We start from the raw sequence: 19,447 nt of genomic DNA, 5'->3' as shown, positions 1-19,447 counted from the left end.
AATATATATATATATATATATATATTTAAGTATATAATTCTATTGTATTACCAAAATACCCGATAGGGGTATTTTGGTAATATCACTATGTATTTTACTTTTAAATATTTTTTCTTTTTCTTCTTTTTTCCTTTTTTCTTTTATTTATTAGTTTTGGACCACATAAAGGGGCCCCACCTTCTAGTCGTTGGGGCCCCAAACCGTCATAAATATGACCGTTTGGGGCTCCCAACGACTAGAAGGGAGCCCCTCTATGTGGTCCCTTGGGTCCTCCCTTCTCTATAAATTGAGGGCTCCTCCCTCATTCATGTATGACTTTTAGCCAATCCTTTTCTCTCTTTCAATAAAGTTATTTTTTCCTTTGAAGGCTTTTCACCCCTTAGTGGGTTATTTGCACTTGTATTGTGCTTGTGTTCTCTTTTGCACATTGTGGGCTTGCGTCTTGCTTCTCCTCTATTCGCATGTTGGTGCTTCCGCGTCTTTTATTACATGGTATCAAAGCAAGGTTGGTGATCTTGCATTCTTGTTGAAGCCTTTGGGAAGCGTGCCTCTTAACTTATTTGAAGAACAAAATCCTTTTTGGTATCTATGGGGTCCGAATCAAAGGTAGAGCTCTCTTTTAAGCTCAATGGATCCAATTATCTCATGTGGGCTTCCGCTATGGAGAATCACTTAAGAGGTAAGAAACTTTGGGGTTTTGTTATGGGAACCTCTCCCGAACCTTCTCTTAATCTCACTAAAATGGAAGGGGATGTTGAAAAAGCTTTGGATGACGATGAGCGCATCAAGGCAATCAATGATCACCAATCCAAATTAGAGGATTGGGAAAGTAACCATGCCAAAATTTTGGCATGGTTCATGAACAATGTTGATATAAAGAATTATGCCAATATTGCGAAATTTAGAAGAGCCAATGATGCATGGTTCTTTCTTAAGGGTATATATAGCCAAAAGGACCTTGCTAGGCAATTCTTTTGTCAAGAAAAAATTAGATCTACCAAACAAGGGGACATAAGTGTCCGGGATTATTTTAGTGCTCTTACTCCCCTTTGGGATGAGCTTGCCCTCCTTGAACCTAAATGGATGGTTCCGGAATATATTGAATTAAGAAGGGAACAAGTTGAAAAAGAGCATTTTTTTCAATTCCTCCATGGCCTTAGACCGGAGTTTGAGCAAGTTTGGGCATCTCTTCTTCATCGTAACAAAGCTCTACCTATTGAAGATGTTCTTGCCGAAATATGCCAAGCCGAAACTCGTCTTGGCATTTCCCTAAAGAATGATGATGTATTGGCCGTTACTAGGCCCGAAAATAATGTTAAAACCTATAGACTTCCTCATTTTGGAAAGAACAATAGAAGATGTATCATATGTCACTTTTGTAATGAACCGGGGCACATTAAGCCTGTTTGTCCCAAGCTTAAAGCTAAGGTTGCCGCTGTTGAAGAAAATGCTTCAAAAAGGGAAGAAGATGGAGGTGATATTAAAGTAGCTCTCAATCTAATCTCCGAAGTTCTCCAACACCTCAAAAATTCATCTTCCTCTACCTCGGGTGCCGCAGTTGCCTGCTCTTCATCACCTCTAGGTATGTGGATTCTTGACTTTGGCGCATCCTTTCATATGACATCTCACAAAAATATTTTATCAAATGTGTTTACCGACCCCATACCTTCATATGTTTTAACGGTTGATGAGACATCTTTAAAAATTGATTGTATTGGGACACTTGATTTTAATCAAAATTTTATTCCAAAGGTAAGAGTTGTTCCAAAAATCAATCTAAATCTTCTCTCAGTTTCTCAAATTACCGATCACGGTTGCCAAGTCTCTTTTTCACCCAAAGGTTGCACCGTGTAGGATCTCCAGTCAGAGAAGCTGATTGGGCGTGGCCATAGAAGGGATGATCTTTACTAGATGGATTTTTTGTCTCTTCCAACAAAGGCATTTTGTAATTTTGTAAATGCCAAAAGTATCGATATTTGACATAAGAGACTTGGCCACGCTAATTTTCTAAAGATGTCTCTCTTTCCTTTTTTGAGCAATTCTTGTAAAAACAATCACATGTCTTGTAAAGATTGTATCTTTGGAAAATCTAAAGCTATTCCCTTTCCTCAAAGAAATTTTGTCTCCACTAGGCCATTCGAATTAATTCATTTTGATGTATGGGGTCCCTCTCGGGTGGTATCCAAAGGAGGTTTTTCATATTATGTCCTGTTTATTGATGATTTTTCTAGATTCACATGGATCTATTTTTTAAGTAAGAAATTTGAAGTTTTCTCATTTTTTAGAGAATTCCATGCAATGATAAAAAATCAATTCTTAGGTAACTTGTCCATCCTTAGATCCGACTCAGGAGGCGAATTTATTTCAAATGAATTTCAAAATTACTTAAAAGAAAATGAGATTTGTCATCAACGTTCTTGTCCAAACACCCCGCAACAAAACGGTCTTGTGGAAAGAAAACATAGGCACATAATTGAAACGACTAGAACCTTGTTGATTTAAAAAAGCATCCAAAAATCTTTTTGGGCTGAGGCGGTTCTAACTTCCGTGTATTTAATTAATCGAACTCCCTCATCTTCTCTAAAAAATATTTCTCAATTTGAAAAGATTTACAACATGACTCCTGATTACCAAAGGCTAAGGATTTTTGGGTGTCAATGTTTTGTCTTAACTCGCAAAAATGATAAACTTTCTCCAAGGGCGATTGAATGTATATTTTAGGGTATGGTGAAAAACAAAAAGGTTATAGGTGCTTTGATGTAACAAATAACAAATTGTTTATCTAAAAGGATGATACATTCTTAGAAGATGAAAATGGATTTTCACACAAATCAAATGAAAAGGTTGATCACTCTTTCTTGTTTGATTTATTACCACGTGATAATAGTTCTGAAGAAAATTTTAATGAACAACAGTAAATACATATAGATGATTTGGGTTCTGAACAACAAGATAATGTAAATAAACCTATATCTAGGCAAATCCTCCTTGTGCTCTTGAGAGATACTCTCAAAATAACACAATGGAAGAATCATCTCAAAGAAGGTCAAGTCGTATAATTAGAGCACCAAATAGATTTGTATCCTATGAATCTTTTTCACCAAATTTTAGAGCATGCTTATTAGCTTTGCATTCCTTTCATGAACCGACTCATTATCATGAAGCTAAACAATATGATCATTGGGTTAAGGCTATGAAACTTGAACTAGATGCTCTTAAAAGGGCACAAACATGGGAAATTGTTGATTTTCATAGCGGGAAGAAACCCATCGGGTGTAGATGAGTTTTTAAAGTTAAAACAAAAAATGATGGGTCTTTGGAAAGATATAAGGCCCGATTGGTTGCAAAAGGATTTGCTCAAGAATACAGGGTAGATTATGATGAAACATTTGCTCCTGTTGCTAGAATGAATAGTGTTCAAGCTCTTATTGATGTTGCTTTTATTAAGAAATGAAACATTTTTCAACTTGATGTGAAAAATGCATTCTTAAATGGTGACCTTAACGAAGAGGTTTATATGGAATCTCCTCTAGGTATGAATCTAAATGGAAAAATCTTAAAATTAAAAAAGGTCTAAAACAAGATCCTAAAGCTTGTTTTGACAAATTTAGTAATGTCTTGATTAATTTGGGTTTTATATCTTGTTATACTGACACTGCTCTCTTTGTCAAGAAAACATGTGATCTTATAATCATTCTTCTTCTGTATGTTGATGACATGATCATCACAGAGAATGATAAAAAGGGAATAGATGAGGTTAAATTCGTTCTAAAGGAAACTTTTGATATGTCTGACTTGGGTTATCTGAGATATTTTTTAGGTATTGAAGTAACATATTCTCCTCGTGGATATATCTTGTCTCAAATGAAATTGGCAGTTGATATTTGCACTAAGTCAAGGATTTCAGATGCCAAAATTGTCGAGACCCCGAAAGTTATAAATGCAAAACTCTGACTTGAAGATGGTGTTCTCCTTGAAGATCCTACGCCTTATCGCCAACTGATTGACTCTCTCACCTACCTATCCATCACCCGTCCGGATATAGCTCACGCTGTTCATGCTGCAAGCCAGTTTCAGCATGCTCCTACTTCTGTACATATGGCGGCCGTGACGAGGATTGTGCGCTACATCATGAACACCATCTCTAAAAGGGCTTTTCTTATCCTCTTCTTCATCTCTTGACTTAATTGCTTATACTGATGCTGATTGGGGAAGGAATCCCAATGATCGAATCTCAGTCACTGGTTTTTGTGTTTTTTTAGGAGAATCACTTTATCTCTTGGCGGTGTTTGAAGCAACAAAAAGTTTCTCTCTTCCACTGAAGCCGAATATCGGGCGATGTTAATGACAACTATGAAAATAGTATGGATTAAAAGTCTTCTCAGTGACATGGGCATCTTCATTTCTACTCCTACGAAGATGTGTTGTGACAACAAGAGTGCCATTTATATTGCTAGAAACCACACTTTTCATGAGCGTACAAAGCATATTGAGATGGATTGTCACTATGTTCGAGACGAATACCTCAAAGAGACCATTTCATTGCCATATGTTACAGTTTCAATTAGTAGACTTCTTCACCAAAGCTCTACCAGCTCCAAGATTTATGTTCCTTCTTGACAAACTTTCCATCTTCTCCCCGTAAAGTTTTAGGGGGTGTTAAATTATATACTTAAATATATATATTTAAGTATATAATTCTGTTGTATTACCAAAATACCCGATAAGGGTATTTTGGTAATATCACTATGTATTTTACTTTTAAATATTTTTTCTTTTTCTTCTTTTTTCCTTTTTTATTTTTTCCTTTTATTTATTAGTTTTGGACCACATAAAGGGGCCCCACCTTCTAGTCGTTGGGGCCCCAAACTGTCATATATATGACCGTTTGGGGCTCCCAACGGCTAGAAGGGAGCCCCTCTATGTGGTCCCTTGGGTCCTCCCTTCTCTATAAATTGAGGGCTCCTCCCTCATTCATGTATGGCTTTTAGCCTCTCCTTTTCTCTCTTTCAATAAAGTTATTTTTTCCTTTGAAGGCTTTTCACCCCTTAGTGGGTTATTTGCACTTGTATTGTGCTTGTGTTCTCTTTTGCACATTGTGTGCTTGTGTTGTTGGCTTCCTTGCTTCTCTTCTATTCACATGTTGGTGCTTCCGTGTCTTTTATTACACAAAGAAATCTTTGAAAAAATTTAAAGTTCCAAAACTTTTTACTTGTAAAGATGTATCATCGACGGTTGAAATATAAGAGTTTTTAGAGTTATTATACAAATCGGAAAGCCCATTTTCAAGGGGGGTCATATGAAAGGAAGCTCCAAAATCAAGAATCCAGGAAGGCACGCCTGGATGAGACGAAGAAGCTATGGTGACACCCGAAGTTGATGGCGATTTGAGTAGAATTTGAAGTGCTTCCGATAGTTGAGCAAGAGAGAAGGACTCCTTCCCTTTGATAGTGTCCTTCTTTTGAGTCATTTCTTCAACGGAGGCAACCTTACTTTTTGGTGCTTCATTTAGCTTAGGTCCATTAGGTCTTATATCACCCAATTCTTGGCAATGATGGCAAATGACTTTTCTATAGTTATTTTGCCTCCCAAAGTGTAGAGGCTTATAGGCTTTCACATGATTGCCGGGTTTAGACACGGCCAAAACTTCATCTCCTTCCTTAATCATGCCAAAACGAGTTTATTCTTGGCATATTTTGGCTATGACATCTTCCAAAGGAAGAGGCTTAGATCTTTGAAGTAGGAAAGATCTAAATTGTTCATATTCGGGCTTAAGCCCATGTAGAAATTGAAAGAAATGATCTTTTTCCATTTGTTCTCTTCTTAGTTCCTTATCTTCACTAGAAACCCACTTTGGTTCTAGTAGAGATAGCTCATCCCATAAGGGTTCATGGGTGCTAAAGTAATTTCTTACACCCATTTCCCCTTCTCTAATAGTCCGGATTTTTTCTTGGAGAAAGAATTGATGATCAAGGTCTTTTTGAGTATACATACCTTTCATAAAGAACCATGCTTCATTTGCCATCCGAAATTTAGCAATGTTGGCACAAATTTTAAGCTCCACATTGTTCATGAACCAAGCAAGATTTTTTGCATGCTTGCTTTCCCAATCTTCCACTTTAGATTGATGATCTTTAATGGCCTTCATGCAGGCATTTCCTTCAAGAGTTTTTTCTTGATCACCATCCATCTTGATGAGTTGGAGTTGCGGTTCCGGAATAGTGCCCATGACGTATCCCCAAAGTTTTTTACCCTTGAGGTTGTTTTCCATGGCGGCAACCCACATCATGTAGTTGGAACCATTAAGTTTGAAGGAAAGATCAATCTTTTGTTCTCCTTCTATTTTAAACTCAAGAAGACGAACCGAGAAAGAAGAATACAATATGAAAAATATAACTAGTCAACTAGCTATATCAAGAATCAAGAACATACACTTGACTCTGATACCATGTAACAGAATATACGGAAATAAAAACAATGTCCTACAATGGACATTCACATATAGAAAGCAAAGAACAAGTCCAAGAAGGACATACACAAAAGCCAACAATGGCTTGCAAATATAAATTCTTATAAATGCAAGAAAGGGCTTCAAGAATCCATGCCTTACAAAAGGGGAGACCCCACTTATTTATAGGCAAGGAGGAGTGAGAGAGAAGGAGAAAATTAAGGGAGAGAGAGACCATATTGGGAGGCCCGACAAGGTGTCGGTGGGCTCCCAACGGTCACAATTGTGACCGTTGGGGGCCCAACGACTCTTAGTTGGTTCCCCCAATGTGAATGCATTAAATGTATTTTGGGAAAAAAGAAAACAAAAAAATACAAGAAAGAAAAAGGAAAAAAAGGAAAAGAAAAACAAAAATAAAAAAGACTACAATGCCCCTATTGGGCAGAATTACAGGAATACCCTTATCGGGTATGATTGAATATATATATATATATATATTGATTACATGTATTTTAACAGAACCAACATCCTCATTCTCTTGATCTTCATTTTTCTCTTCTTCACACCTTACCAATTCCATGTCCACATTCTCTTCTTGAGAATCATCATCCTACATTTGTAAGAGAGAAAAGTATAAGAAATATTTCAATTTTCAAGGATATTTCTACTCAAATGTTCATTATAAACTAACAAAAGGGTAAGATATATTTAATATTAATACAATAATCTATTATACTTAAAGTCTTAAATCCTTAAATTGTTAAGATATTAAATCTATTATACTTAAATCCTTAAATTGATAAAATAAGCAAATAACAAACACTTGCTTCACCAGTCACACCATTTTCGACATCTCGTAGTAACAAACACTTGCATTTCTTCACCCTTCTCATCTTTCCAATATCTTCAATGATGAGATCCAAGCAATGGGCGGTGCAAGTAGTAAAATAAATTGTATTTCTTTTCCAACATTCTTCCTGCAGCAACAAATTTGCTGCATTATCAGTGATCACTTGAAAATAAGAAATGGAGAAGTTAAAAAATAAACAATTAATATATAGAATTAATTATATATTGAATTGGAACAGGAAAGAGTAAACTGAAAATTGAAAATGCAAACATCAATTAGAAGGTTCGAAAGTTAAAACAATAAAATAATTACCTGCACAACATTCTTCTTTCTGACATAAAGCACCGCTTGCTCTAACATCTTAAATATATTGTATGCATCTTTAACAATATCAGATGCATCAACAAATTTAAAAAAATATACCCCTTTTGGGCAATAAACCAAGAAGTTGATCAATGTCCTGCTCTGATTATCCTTCCAACCGTCAGCCATGATTGTGCAACCAGTTAAGCTCCATAATTCTTTAAACTCTTTTAAAGATCTTTCAATCTTTTTTATTTCATCATTAAAAAACCTTCCTGCAATTTCCTCTATGCTTGGAGATTTCAAACCAGGTCCGACTTCACCCACAACTCGTAACATCTCATGAAAATAAGAACTGGCTGCATTGAATGGGATTGCAGCATGATAAAAAACCTTGAAATTGCTGTTTCCATTCTTTGTCTTGCTTGTTTATCCATTGCAGTTTTCAGGTTTAATTGTTTGAGATGTATGAACTTAGGCATTTTGTTCACTAAAAACTTGTCCAATGATCCTCCAATCTTTAAACCTTTCTGTATATTCTCTCTTGTGTTTAAATCAGATCTTAATGCTCTTGGAGTTGGAGTTTCTGCAACAAATTTTCCTTTTTCCAATCTAGAGGCATTCAATGCATCTATGTTTTCATCTTCACTATCTTCCAAATCAAATTAAGCCATTTCTTGCCTCCTATTAATGTCTGATTTTGCAGATTTATACCCTGAAAGATTTTCATACATTTCCTCTTTAATGTCCTTTGAGTTTGTTTTACATGGAAACACCTCTTCTTTCACATGTGCTAGATGTTGTTTTAAGCTATTTATTCCAACAGACATCTCCTTTCCATAATAAGAACACCTAACTCTCTTCCTTTTCTTGTCAATAAGCACTCCATGGTCCCAACCATGATCTCTATCCTTTGTCTTGCTGATCTCTGATGTGTCTCCCATATTCCACACTCCACACAATCCCACACTGCACATACACAATATGGTGAAAACACCCAAAAGTGTGCATCATGCATTACCTCTCAGAAGCTCGCCTTGCTGAGAGAGAGAGAGAGAGAGAGAGAGAGAGAGAGAGAGAGAGAGAGAGAGAGAGAGAGAGAGAGGCTGGTGGTCACCGGCAGTCATCGGTGGATGCTGACAGAGAGAGGGTCGTCGAAAAATGGAGGGGAGGGGAAGAATGCTCATCTTAGTAAAATGGGGGAAGAGGAGGGGAAGAGTCAATTCAGTAACAAACCAGTACAAATACCGGTTTGACCCATTGAATCGGATCGGAACTGGTTGGTCATGTATCAGTCCTGAATTGTCCGATTCAGGACTGACTCGGCGAGTTGCTGAGTCGGGTGATTCCTAGCCGATTCACGCCTGAACCTGGCTAAAACAGGTTTGGGCTGGATCGGTGGCCTAGTTACTGGGCGATCTGATATCATTCGAACAATTCCTGAGTCGGATCTCCGGGTTTTCCAACTATGATTTCCCCCATATATTACTTAAATCTGATCGTGCAGATGTGTTTGTCCCGATCTGTTTACTAGGAAACAATACTTGGATCATTTTTTTTATGAAAAAATGTAGGAAAATCTTAGACCGTCGATTTTTTAAGCCTTATAAAAACCTACCTGTGTATTGGGATCGGATGATCCAAGAGTCGATTCCTATAAAATCAAGCATGTAGAACACATCTGTACGGTCAGCTTTAAGGAAAACATGGGAAAACCCTTTGAAAGCCTGGTTAGCACGGCGGTTAGCTAGAAAAGTGGTTAGCAGCTACCACGTGTTACTTGGGTCGGGTTCTGGTTGACCCAAATAACATTCAGGTCAGTGTTTTTTTTTGCCCATATCTAGTTTTAGGTCGGGTTCGTTCCAGTACCTGAGACAAATCTGACTCGTTGACAGCCCTGGGCAGTTTGAATGTTTTGAGGTTTCCTGCAACTTTATAAAGGATTTAAAATACAGTTGTGAGCCAAGGAATCGAGTTTTAAATGTTCTTCATTTCATTTAAACAGAATCTTTAGCTCTTGGGCACTCTGTCAGCCACTTTCTGTACTTATGTATTTCAATTTTGATATTAGCTGATCCACTTGTTGTCTCGATCCCAATATGGGCCTTTTGTTGCTTTTATTTTGTACTAATAGTACGACTCAAGCTGGAACGAGAACGGAAAGGGAAGAGGAAAATTCTCTTGTATCACAGATTTAAAGAGTGAGCCTTCACATGGATACTGTTAATGGTCAATTTAAATGCCTAATTAACAAAACCAACTGTCATTCAGCTTTTATTAATGTTATTTATTAACAATATTGCATTTATGTCATTCGCTTTGGAATTTTTTGTCTTTGGTAGGACCTCTCTTTGGTTAATGTTTCTTGTGTGTTGGCAATCAGGATAGTTCGTTCATATTTATTACACTATGGTTATCAAGATACTCTTACCTCATTTGATGCGGCAAGTAGAAGCACATTTCCTCCTATATCAGTTGGTGGGGAAGATAATAATGCAAATGAAACTGAAGGCTCATATGCACTAGGCCGTCGGAAATTGTTACGTCAGGTGAATGGAAGTTTATTGCTGTTTGCAGGATGGGAAACCTTTTCTTATATTTAGTTGATGAAATTTTGTGTGTTACCAAGTTTCAAACGAATGCAGTTTTGGTTCCAATATGTTGACTATAGTTTTCCTAGTTATACAAATAGCAATATTTGGTTTGCTTAGAATTTTTTCTTATTTTCTGATCCTTTTCAAAGTGTCCACTAAACTTTCAGTTCTGTGTTGTTTTAGTTTTTGCTGTGATTGAATTTTTCTGTTTTTTAACTCTTGATGTTTTCATGTTTTTATTGGTGAGGAAAGAGCTATTGTGGTCTCCTTTTGATTGTCATAACCTTTATTATCTAAAAGTTATAGTCCTTCATAAAAAAAAGAAAAGATTATAGTCTTTTGACACATCAAGTTCTAGCAAGCAGAGCAGATGTATGGGTATTTTCACAGTGTTTGGTGACTTCAGTGTGCATAATTCCATGGGTTTATCAGCTCATGTTCTGAATACTGACAAATAAATTGCTTTATGTTAAGGTGGCCAGGCCCACTTTTTGGGGACCCTGTCCAACCGATCTACTTGCTGGGTAGCCTGGTCCAAAATGGACCTTTGTGGGGCCAATGCAGCATGGCCTGTGCCCAGCCCTTTGGAGAAAAAATGGGTGACCGTCCGGCTGCCCATGGTTTCTGCAACTTTATTGTAAGCAAAATAAATAGGGCTTGATTATATGTGTTTTTTTTTTCCAAAGATGTATTCGTTTTATATACTGTAGTCACCCTTTTCCTTCCACCACGCACCCCCATTTTTTTTCTTGAAGTTGGTTAGGTTTTTTAGGTTTTTCTAATGCCTCTTAGAAATCTAGATCGTATTCTGACATATAATTATAAACTTGAGACTTATTTGTTTAAGATGTGCTACTACTGTCTCTGAAATGAAGGTTTTGTTTACCTAAAAATGAAGCTTATTCAGATTGGAGATATTGATGCTACATTCAGTAAACTTCGGGAATGGTATCCTCAGCTTTTGCAGGCAAGAACTTTACCTCAAGTAGCCAGCAAGTGTAGAATATGTTACCTTTTTTTTATTGCTTGTTTCTTTCGTGAGTTTATCTGTATTTCTTTTTCCAGTTAAGTAAATTTAGTTTGAAACAAGTAAGCCTTGCATCTTAGTTGTTGTTTTTGCCATATTCAAGAGGAAACTTTGTTTGGAAAGTGCTCTTGATGGAAAATAATATTCCCTAGTGATAATCTTTTGGAATTTAGATATCAGACAAGCACCTCTGGGTATGACAGTTGCCAAAAGCATGAATTTCAGCTCACATCTATTCTGGATTCATATCTAGGATTACTGAGCAACATAGACTTTTGTTTTGCTATGAAGACACTGCAACTCTACTTGTTGGGTGCTTTTATCGAAGAAAATTTGAAGTACACTGGCCTCCATTTAGCTTCCTCAAAAAGTGCATTTAGCAAGAACATCTACAGCTTATATTGTAATTTTGCCCCTGATTGTATAGTTCTCTTATGCAACGGTGAGTTGTAGCATGTGAAACTTACTTTTGGGGAAAAAATGTTGTGAAATGCATAATTTTGGGTACAGGTACGTGAAACCCTCAAAAGTTTTGGGTACGTTTTGATTGAAATGAGTTTCTAAAAAAAATTGGTATGAGTTTCTAATAAGCATTGGTACAAGGTTTTGGTACATGATTTTCTTAACATTGGTACGAGCTTCTAATAAAATTGATACGAGTTTCTAGAAATTAGACCTCATCATTTTCCTTGTAATAATAATATCTTATATATTGAGATAAAAGAAAAGCTAAGAACAAGAGCAAAAGAACTAACTTTTAAAATCAAATAATCACATAACTTCGCCATGGATAGCTATAGCAATGGGCTAACGTCTCAAGCTATATGCAAAATATTGAAAGCAAAATGTTTTCAGACAATAATCAAATAAAAAAACATGGAACAATATCAAACTAAATACAAAAGAATTATAAGGAAAATGGTATGAAGATTTTCCATATACAAACTTCAAGTGCATATCATCTATGACGGTAACGCCCCAAAATTTCAAACTTGCAAACCTTTCAGAAAAAAAAAAACAGACGAGACTAAAAAGGAATCTCTTTATCTCAGAGATGGTTTACGAAATCAGCGGAAGACTATAATTTTGTTAATTTCAGAAAGGCAAGCTGACAACTTTGGGCGCGTTAGCTAAAAGAACCAAAACACACAACCCATGCTACTTGCAAACACTTGGAAAAGCCACTTTCATTTAAGAAGTTCTCCAAATAGTATAAAATTCGGATATCCCAAGGAAAATCCGTTACAAAACCCCAAACAATAGGACACGAGCTAAGAGCAGGAAGAAGAACGTCTTGGAGCCATCTTGCCATGACGCCATCGCCTGTGGTGTACCTAATCATCACCTGTACCCATAGAATGGGTTAATTTCACGAAAAACTAGTAGGTGCACAAGAAAGACTGCAGGAAACTGAATTATGTGCATTTAATTCAGCAGGTTACGCAGTTTAAAGCAAATATGCAGTCAAACAGGTAAGCAATGCACAAGGTAAAATAGTGCAAACGCAAAAGTAGTGCAAGCGAATAAGTAGTGCAAGCGAGTCAGTAGTGCAAGCGAATAAGTAGTGCAAGCGAGTCAGTAGTGCAAACGAACAAGTAGTGCAAGCGAGTCAGTAGTGCAAGCGAGTTAGTAGTGCAAGTGAGTCAGTAGTGCAAGCGAGTTAGTAGTGCAAACGAGTTAGTAGTTTAAGCGAATCAGTAGTGCATGCTAGTCTCACGACCCAACGACAAGTGTGAACAAACATTATGTTTCGATAATTACTAGCCTGCGGGTACGCGCAGGCAAAACATAGAAACAACTGAGACTAGTTCGGGCGTCTGTTATTCTATCTATTTTCAATAACTCGAATAGCTAGTTGAGTTCGCTACAAAGGGACGGCTTTAGCCGAGAGAGGATTCCCCAAAGGAGGCAGTGCCACGGATGCATCCAACTTCTGCAGAAGTGTTGAACTAACTATTGTAGCCTCTTTCCCCTAACTCCAATGATTGGGGAGGCCGGATCGTTGCCCGTAAGGTGGTTGTTAACAACCTGTCCATTGAAGTTTGTACCGCTCTGTCCTCTCCCTTGACAGACATATAGAAGCGAATAGGTACGTTAGGGGTTGCTTAACTAACGACCCATTCTATGTTGTGGTCTTTAAACCACTCGAGCATCTTGCCTGTGAAGGCGAATGCGAGGTCATTTATATGATTACAGCATTGTGCATTTAGCACTGTTCGAGGTCGCACGACCATCTCATCCGATCATCGCAGTACTAGACGTGTCGTGCACGACTACAAGTATTCTAGGATGAAGGGGGTATAGCTCCTCAATAGAAGTCTCAACAGGAGTGTCTCACAAAGATGTAAAGTTTATCAACTTTACTTTATCCTTTGAAACAACAGTACCTTGTGCCAACATTATGCATGTGATTTTCTAGAACCTCATCCGCTATCGGGGTATCTACATGCCTCGCATGACTCGATACCGGTCTCGATAGACGGGATACATGTTTCTTAACAGAACCCCAACTCGTCTGCAGGACTGCATACTCAAGGAGTCAGGATCCTTGCAAGGTATCCCTCTCCTTAAACGAGGATGTAACGCTAGCTCCCAACTCAACTCTCGTCGCAAGAGAGAAAGTGATAAATGCCCCTTGCATCCTCCACGAGGATGCCCTTAAGGCATACGCAAAGGGCAAGAACCTGCATGTCATCTGCAATAGCAAGGCAATACCAACACATATGCAAAAGCAAAAGCCTAGGCGCAGAGTGCGACGTCAAGGTAAGCGCGGTAAGCAGAAGTGCGACGCTAAACCTCGGCAAGGATCGCGAAACTGCGTCCATGAGTTAAGTGCATACTCGTATAAATATATATATATTTGTATATATATTTATTTAATGGTCATTTTTAGTTTAATTAAACTTAATTCAATTATCCAAGTCTTTCGTGCAATCTTCCCCTACCTCGGAGAGTTACGAGCTTGCTGGCGTCTGCGGATGTACACGACTGACGGCTCGGGTCGCGGAGCGCGAGTGAGATCCGTTGTAGCTGCAAATATGCGACAATCTTAGCACGCTAACAACAAAACAGAAGGTCGGAGTCATTGCCACTGACCTAACGTGAAGGAAGCAGAAGCAGGGGCAGCGCCCCCCTGTTGACCTGCTTTCGGCAAAGTACGAGGATAGGGGGTTGTACCCCTGCCCTCAAAGAGCGAGGGCAGGCAGGGCTGCGCCCCTGCCTGACGAAGAAAAAGAGAGGCTGGGGGCTTCACCCCTGCCTGACGAACATGCACAGAGGTAGGGGCTCGGCCCCTGCCTAATGAAATGCGAACAGGCAGGGGGCGAAGCCCCTGCCTGATGCCAAGGAAGAACGAGGCGAGGGGGCTTGCCCCTGCCCCTGCCTAAAGAATGAAGAGGCACAGGGAGGGGGCTCGGCCCCTCCACTGCCATAATAAGAAGCAGGGAGGGGGCCGACCCCTCCTCCCCTACTTACAAGGTTGCAGGGAGGAGCTGGGCTCTGCCCCCTCAACAAGAGGGTATCGGGAGGGCTCAACCCCTCCCTTACCAACCACAGCACAGGGATCCCTCGCTAAAAAGAATCGCAGGGAGGGGGGCTTTGCCCCTCCCCTGTGATTCAATGGGGCAGAGAGGCGGCCTGCCCCCCCCCCCCCCGCGCAACGAAGAAACGAGGGGGAAAGCGAGAGAGACAGACGAGCGAGGGAGAAGAAGGGGAGGAAGAGCGTACCTGGTGGTCGGCGGCGGAGAGAGTCGCCGGCGGCGATGGGCTGATGCTGGTCTCCGGCGAATCGAGGAAGACGAGAGGCGGTGGGTGTCGGGGAGAGAGATGAGAGAGTCGAGGTGGAAGGGCGGTGAGGAGGGTTTCGTAACCCTCCTCCCGCCTGCCTCGCTGTCTTAAAAGACAGCGAGAGGCGGTGGTCCGGGTCCGGATCCGGCCCGAATCAAAACAATTTTTTTTTGCTGTTACAATGACTACATCCCTTTTCCCTTTGAGTTGCTAGATTGACCTATTGGCTGATTGGTTTCTTTCCTTGTCTTGGAATTCTGCTTCCACCTTATTTGACCTTGCTCCAATTTGTATACTGACATTTCTTCTAAGGAAAAGCCAATCTCTAAGCCCACCATCATGTTACTTTTTCCAGTTTTCTCAATACTTGAGAAGTCTCCTGCCTCCAAAAACATAGGACTAAGCAATTTGAAATAATAACATTAACTAAAGCTTGGTTTTGCACATTTGTCCAACCATCTTATATAATAGAACCCACATAAATTGGCCACTTTTCTCGAATGCTATTCAATTCATCCTTTAACTTTTGCTTTTCAATATTAAGCAAAGTAGTTCGTGCGGTCTCATATGGACTCTTGAAACCTTGTGGAGCATTATTAATAGCTTCAATCATTTCTGTCCAATAAGGATATCACAACACATTAAATGGCACTCCACATGCACATAAAAATCAGTCTTTGATGCTACTGCTGCCCTCTCTTGTTCTTTGAATATTGTAGTTAGCTTTCCTGAGCCGATGTTTTTAGAGCTAAAAGAACCTTGGACGGTGCTTTTTGTCTTAGATCTTTTCAATGGTGGTCCTCTTATAACTAATTCTTTGCGATTTTTTCAAACTCCTCCACTATATTTTACAGCTCCATAATCTTTTTCTTGTTATTTTTTTAAAGAGTCACAATGACAAATTCCTGCCTCTTTTGGTTCCCATGAGGCGTGCATAGACTCAAGTCTATGAGCCTTAATAAGTATTCTTGCAAAAAGAGCACTCCCATGTCTTAGTACCACCATAAGATTTTCCTTCTGTCTGAATAACTTTCACAAACTTCCATAATGGCAATTCTGTTTCTTGCTCTGAAACTACTGGACCTGCTTCTATAACTGAATCATTGAAGTCATGAACACTTTGGCATGGAGAGTCGTGCTCCTCTTCAATTGTGTTATTTTCTTCCGTGATTTAGTAGAACTAATTGAAAACAATAGCAAATATTAGTTCATTCATCCACACAAAATAAAAACATTAAAAAATATATAACCATGAAATTTTTTTATTTATCAAAAAGACATATTGCAACAACTAGAAAGTTAGGAGCATGTATAAATTCAAATCACTGTGACAACACTTATAGGCCACAATCAGAAAATCATAATAGGAAAGGGCTATCTAAGAGGGTTACATAAGCTTTGTATTGGAACAACCAAGTCGTAATAGGGTTACATAGGCATGTGTGTATGCTACTAAGGAAATAATCATGTATATGTAGCCAAGTAAATAGATATTCCAAAGCTTAACTTCATTGCCTGTTATGAAACTTATTAACACATTATTTCATCTAATTTCTGCCCCCAGTTAAGAATAATGTAAGTTAAGCAATTGCAACATGTAGATTTCAAGATCAAAATCTAAGATTAAAGGCAAAAATTTAAGGGAACGACTATTTATCTGTTCATCATAGAGTGACAATGATCCTTTAGCACTGATTTGACTATGAGTAATTCTAGCATAAGTGCAACAGAAAATAAAACTCATTTTTTTAACAGGGGTGACCTTAGTCAAACTTGCTTAGAAAGTGGGACTTGAACGTATATGTCCTGTATACTTAACTGGACCCTCCCGTTAAATTTTTTCCCTGCTTCTAATATCATAGGGATGGGCTGATTATGGGTCTCAAATCTTGATTGCATATCAGATCCACGAGCTCCATTATCTGACTTGGTAAAAAAGCTAAAAAACTATGTACATCATTCAAAACGTGAAGAAGAGGTTATTTAAGACCTTTAGGTTCTATTGTAACTGGTTGTTAGCCATGCAGTTGGAGGTGGTGGAGCAGATGCTGCCTATCACACTGTTGGTGTTGAGGACAAAAATGGGGTTATATGACATAGAAGAAGGATGGGAAGAGTTAGATTGAGTCTCACAAAAGGGAGCTGCCTCTGATCTGTACATGGTGTGCGGTGCAAAACCTGGTAACATGGATATTTGAACTATATGCACACCGTTTATGAAGAGACAATGCAACCATGCATACAAGGAACCAAGAGAGAGAGAGAGTTGTGTTGGATTTAGGTTAGAGAAAAAAGACGAGAAAGGTTTGGGTTGAGCTCTAACGATTCCCAATATAAAAAAATTGTGCCTCATTGTGGCTATTTATATTCACTTTACACAAATACATCTTTACTAAAACACCCTTATTAACACAAAATACAAGAATACTAATAAAGGGTATTTTAGGAACACAACATATAATAAAATGCAATAGGAAACTAGGAGATGTGAACAATAACGTCCTGAACAGTAACATCATGAACAATGGTGCAAGTGATATGGATATTGATCAAGATCTAGATCTGACCACTTCAAACCTCATGCTCTAATAGCCTCCCTCAAGTTGTACATGGTTAACAACCATGGACAACTTGCTTCTTAAATACCAAAACCTATTCTTTGTGAGGCCTTTAGTGAACAAGTCAGCCACTTGGTGTCTCAATCTCCTGATCCTCCACTTTCTGGCGAATAAAATGTTGATCAATTTCCATATGTTTTGTCTTTTCATGTTGAATGAGATTTACTGAAATCTTGATAGCTCCTTGATTATCACACAACAAGAGTGACTTGGGGATGAATTCTCCCAAATCATATAACATGTGTCTAGTCCATGTCATCTCAGCTGTAACTGCAGCCATGAACGATATTCAGAAACTTCATGGGAATCTTGATTCCCCACGCTTCTTCTATGCTTCCCATACACATGGTCTATGCTTTCTATTTTCTTTTCTCATGTTTCTTTTCATGTTTTCATGTATTTTCTCTCACGCTTTCACTCACTTTCCATGTATTTTTCTTTATATTGGTAACCATCTTTGTTAGATTTTAACAAAAAATTAACTCTTTTACTGAAAAATCACGAAATATAAGAATGATCAATTTTATTTAGTTTTTATTTGTTTCTTGTTCGATTCCTATTCAGTTACCATATTGCTTCATTTTTTATTCATATTTCACTTTTAAATTGATACTTTACTTCCCGCTTCCTATAAATTTTAAAATGCCTCGTTTCTCGCTTCTGCTTCCCATAGCGTTTCCCGCTTTCACTTTCTAGTTTGACAACCTTGATCTGGATCAAGATCCACATCCGACCACCTCAAACCTCATGCTCTAATATTTTGTACTAGCACCAACAAACCGAGTACAATGATCTCAAGCTCTCTTCTTCCTCTTTTTCCATCAAGTGCAACTTTGAAAGGCTCAATACCATCAATCTCAAGCTCTCTAGGTTGTTGTTCTTCTTTCTCTTGTGTTAATGAACTTAGAGCTTAGAATTTAGATAGAACATGAGGGACATGCATAGTAGAATAATAGTTCTCATGTAGAATTTTAGTAGGTTATTTATTACTTTTTCTCTATGTCACATAGACAACTAAATGGCCCACGTACTCGTGTAGACATGGCTTGATACGGGGACGGTACCGGGCACGGCATGAGTACGTTCGGGCCCAGGTTGAGTCTAACCTGGACCTAACTCGAAACCCAAAAACTCTCTGTTTTTTGTTGTTTCATAAAACCCTCAAAAAAAAAGTGGGGAGGAGAAAGTGGAGAAGAGGAAGAAGGAAAAGAGAGAGAGAGCACCATACCTCCTCCTCCTCATTCTTTATTGCATCGAGAGAGAGTAGAGAGAGAGAGCAACAACGATGGCTTCTCGTTCTTCTTCACATCAAGATCGAGTTAGAGAGAGAGAGCATCTCCACCTCTTTCTTCTCGTTCTTCTTCTTCACATCGAGATGGAGAGAGATTGAGAGGGAGAGGTGGTGGGAAGAGATAGAGTGAGAGAGAGCAACAACACCGAGAGATCGAGCGAGAGATCGAGCGAGAGATAGAGAGAGAGTGTGCGTGTATGAGGCGGTTGTGAAAGTATCTTCAATAAGATACTATGATCAAGACCTTAATATTTTTGATAGAAACACGTGCACTCATGCACAATAAGAACTCTTAGAACACTTGTGCACAAAAGCACAACCCACTAAATCTCACAAATGCATAAAAGAATAGGAAAGCCTTATTAATCACTTGGGCTTTGACCCAAAGCCATAGAAAATACAATAGGGGAATGCCCCTTTTTATAGAGGAAGTGGATGCCTTGGAGGGGCTCCACTTCTAGTCGTTGGAGCCCCTCCAACGGTCACAAATGTGACTGTTGGAAGGGGCCCAACAACTAGATGGTGGGCCC

General features: G+C 38.7%; 1 protein-coding gene across 1 annotated transcript in view; it reads left to right on the top strand.

Annotated features, from left to right (window-relative positions):
- Positions 1-17,134, top strand: part of LOC149847550 (ran-binding protein M homolog) — a 50,555-nt gene extending 33,421 nt beyond the window's left edge. Inside the window, exons 7-9 of the mRNA XM_089994208.1 lie at positions 9,985-10,150; positions 11,103-11,180; positions 17,036-17,134. Of these exons, the coding sequence (XP_089850334.1) occupies positions 9,985-10,150; positions 11,103-11,180; positions 17,036-17,134 (343 nt within the window). The remainder of the gene's footprint in view (positions 1-9,984; positions 10,151-11,102; positions 11,181-17,035) is intronic.
- The last annotated feature ends 2,313 nt before the right edge of the window (positions 17,135-19,447 follow it).

This window comes from Nuphar pumila, chromosome 2, assembly GCF_984573655.1.
Source record: "Nuphar pumila chromosome 2, dmNupPumi1.hap1.1, whole genome shotgun sequence".
Classification (NCBI taxonomy): domain Eukaryota; kingdom Viridiplantae; phylum Streptophyta; class Magnoliopsida; order Nymphaeales; family Nymphaeaceae; genus Nuphar; species Nuphar pumila.
This window is presented reverse-complemented; position numbering and strand designations above follow the sequence as displayed.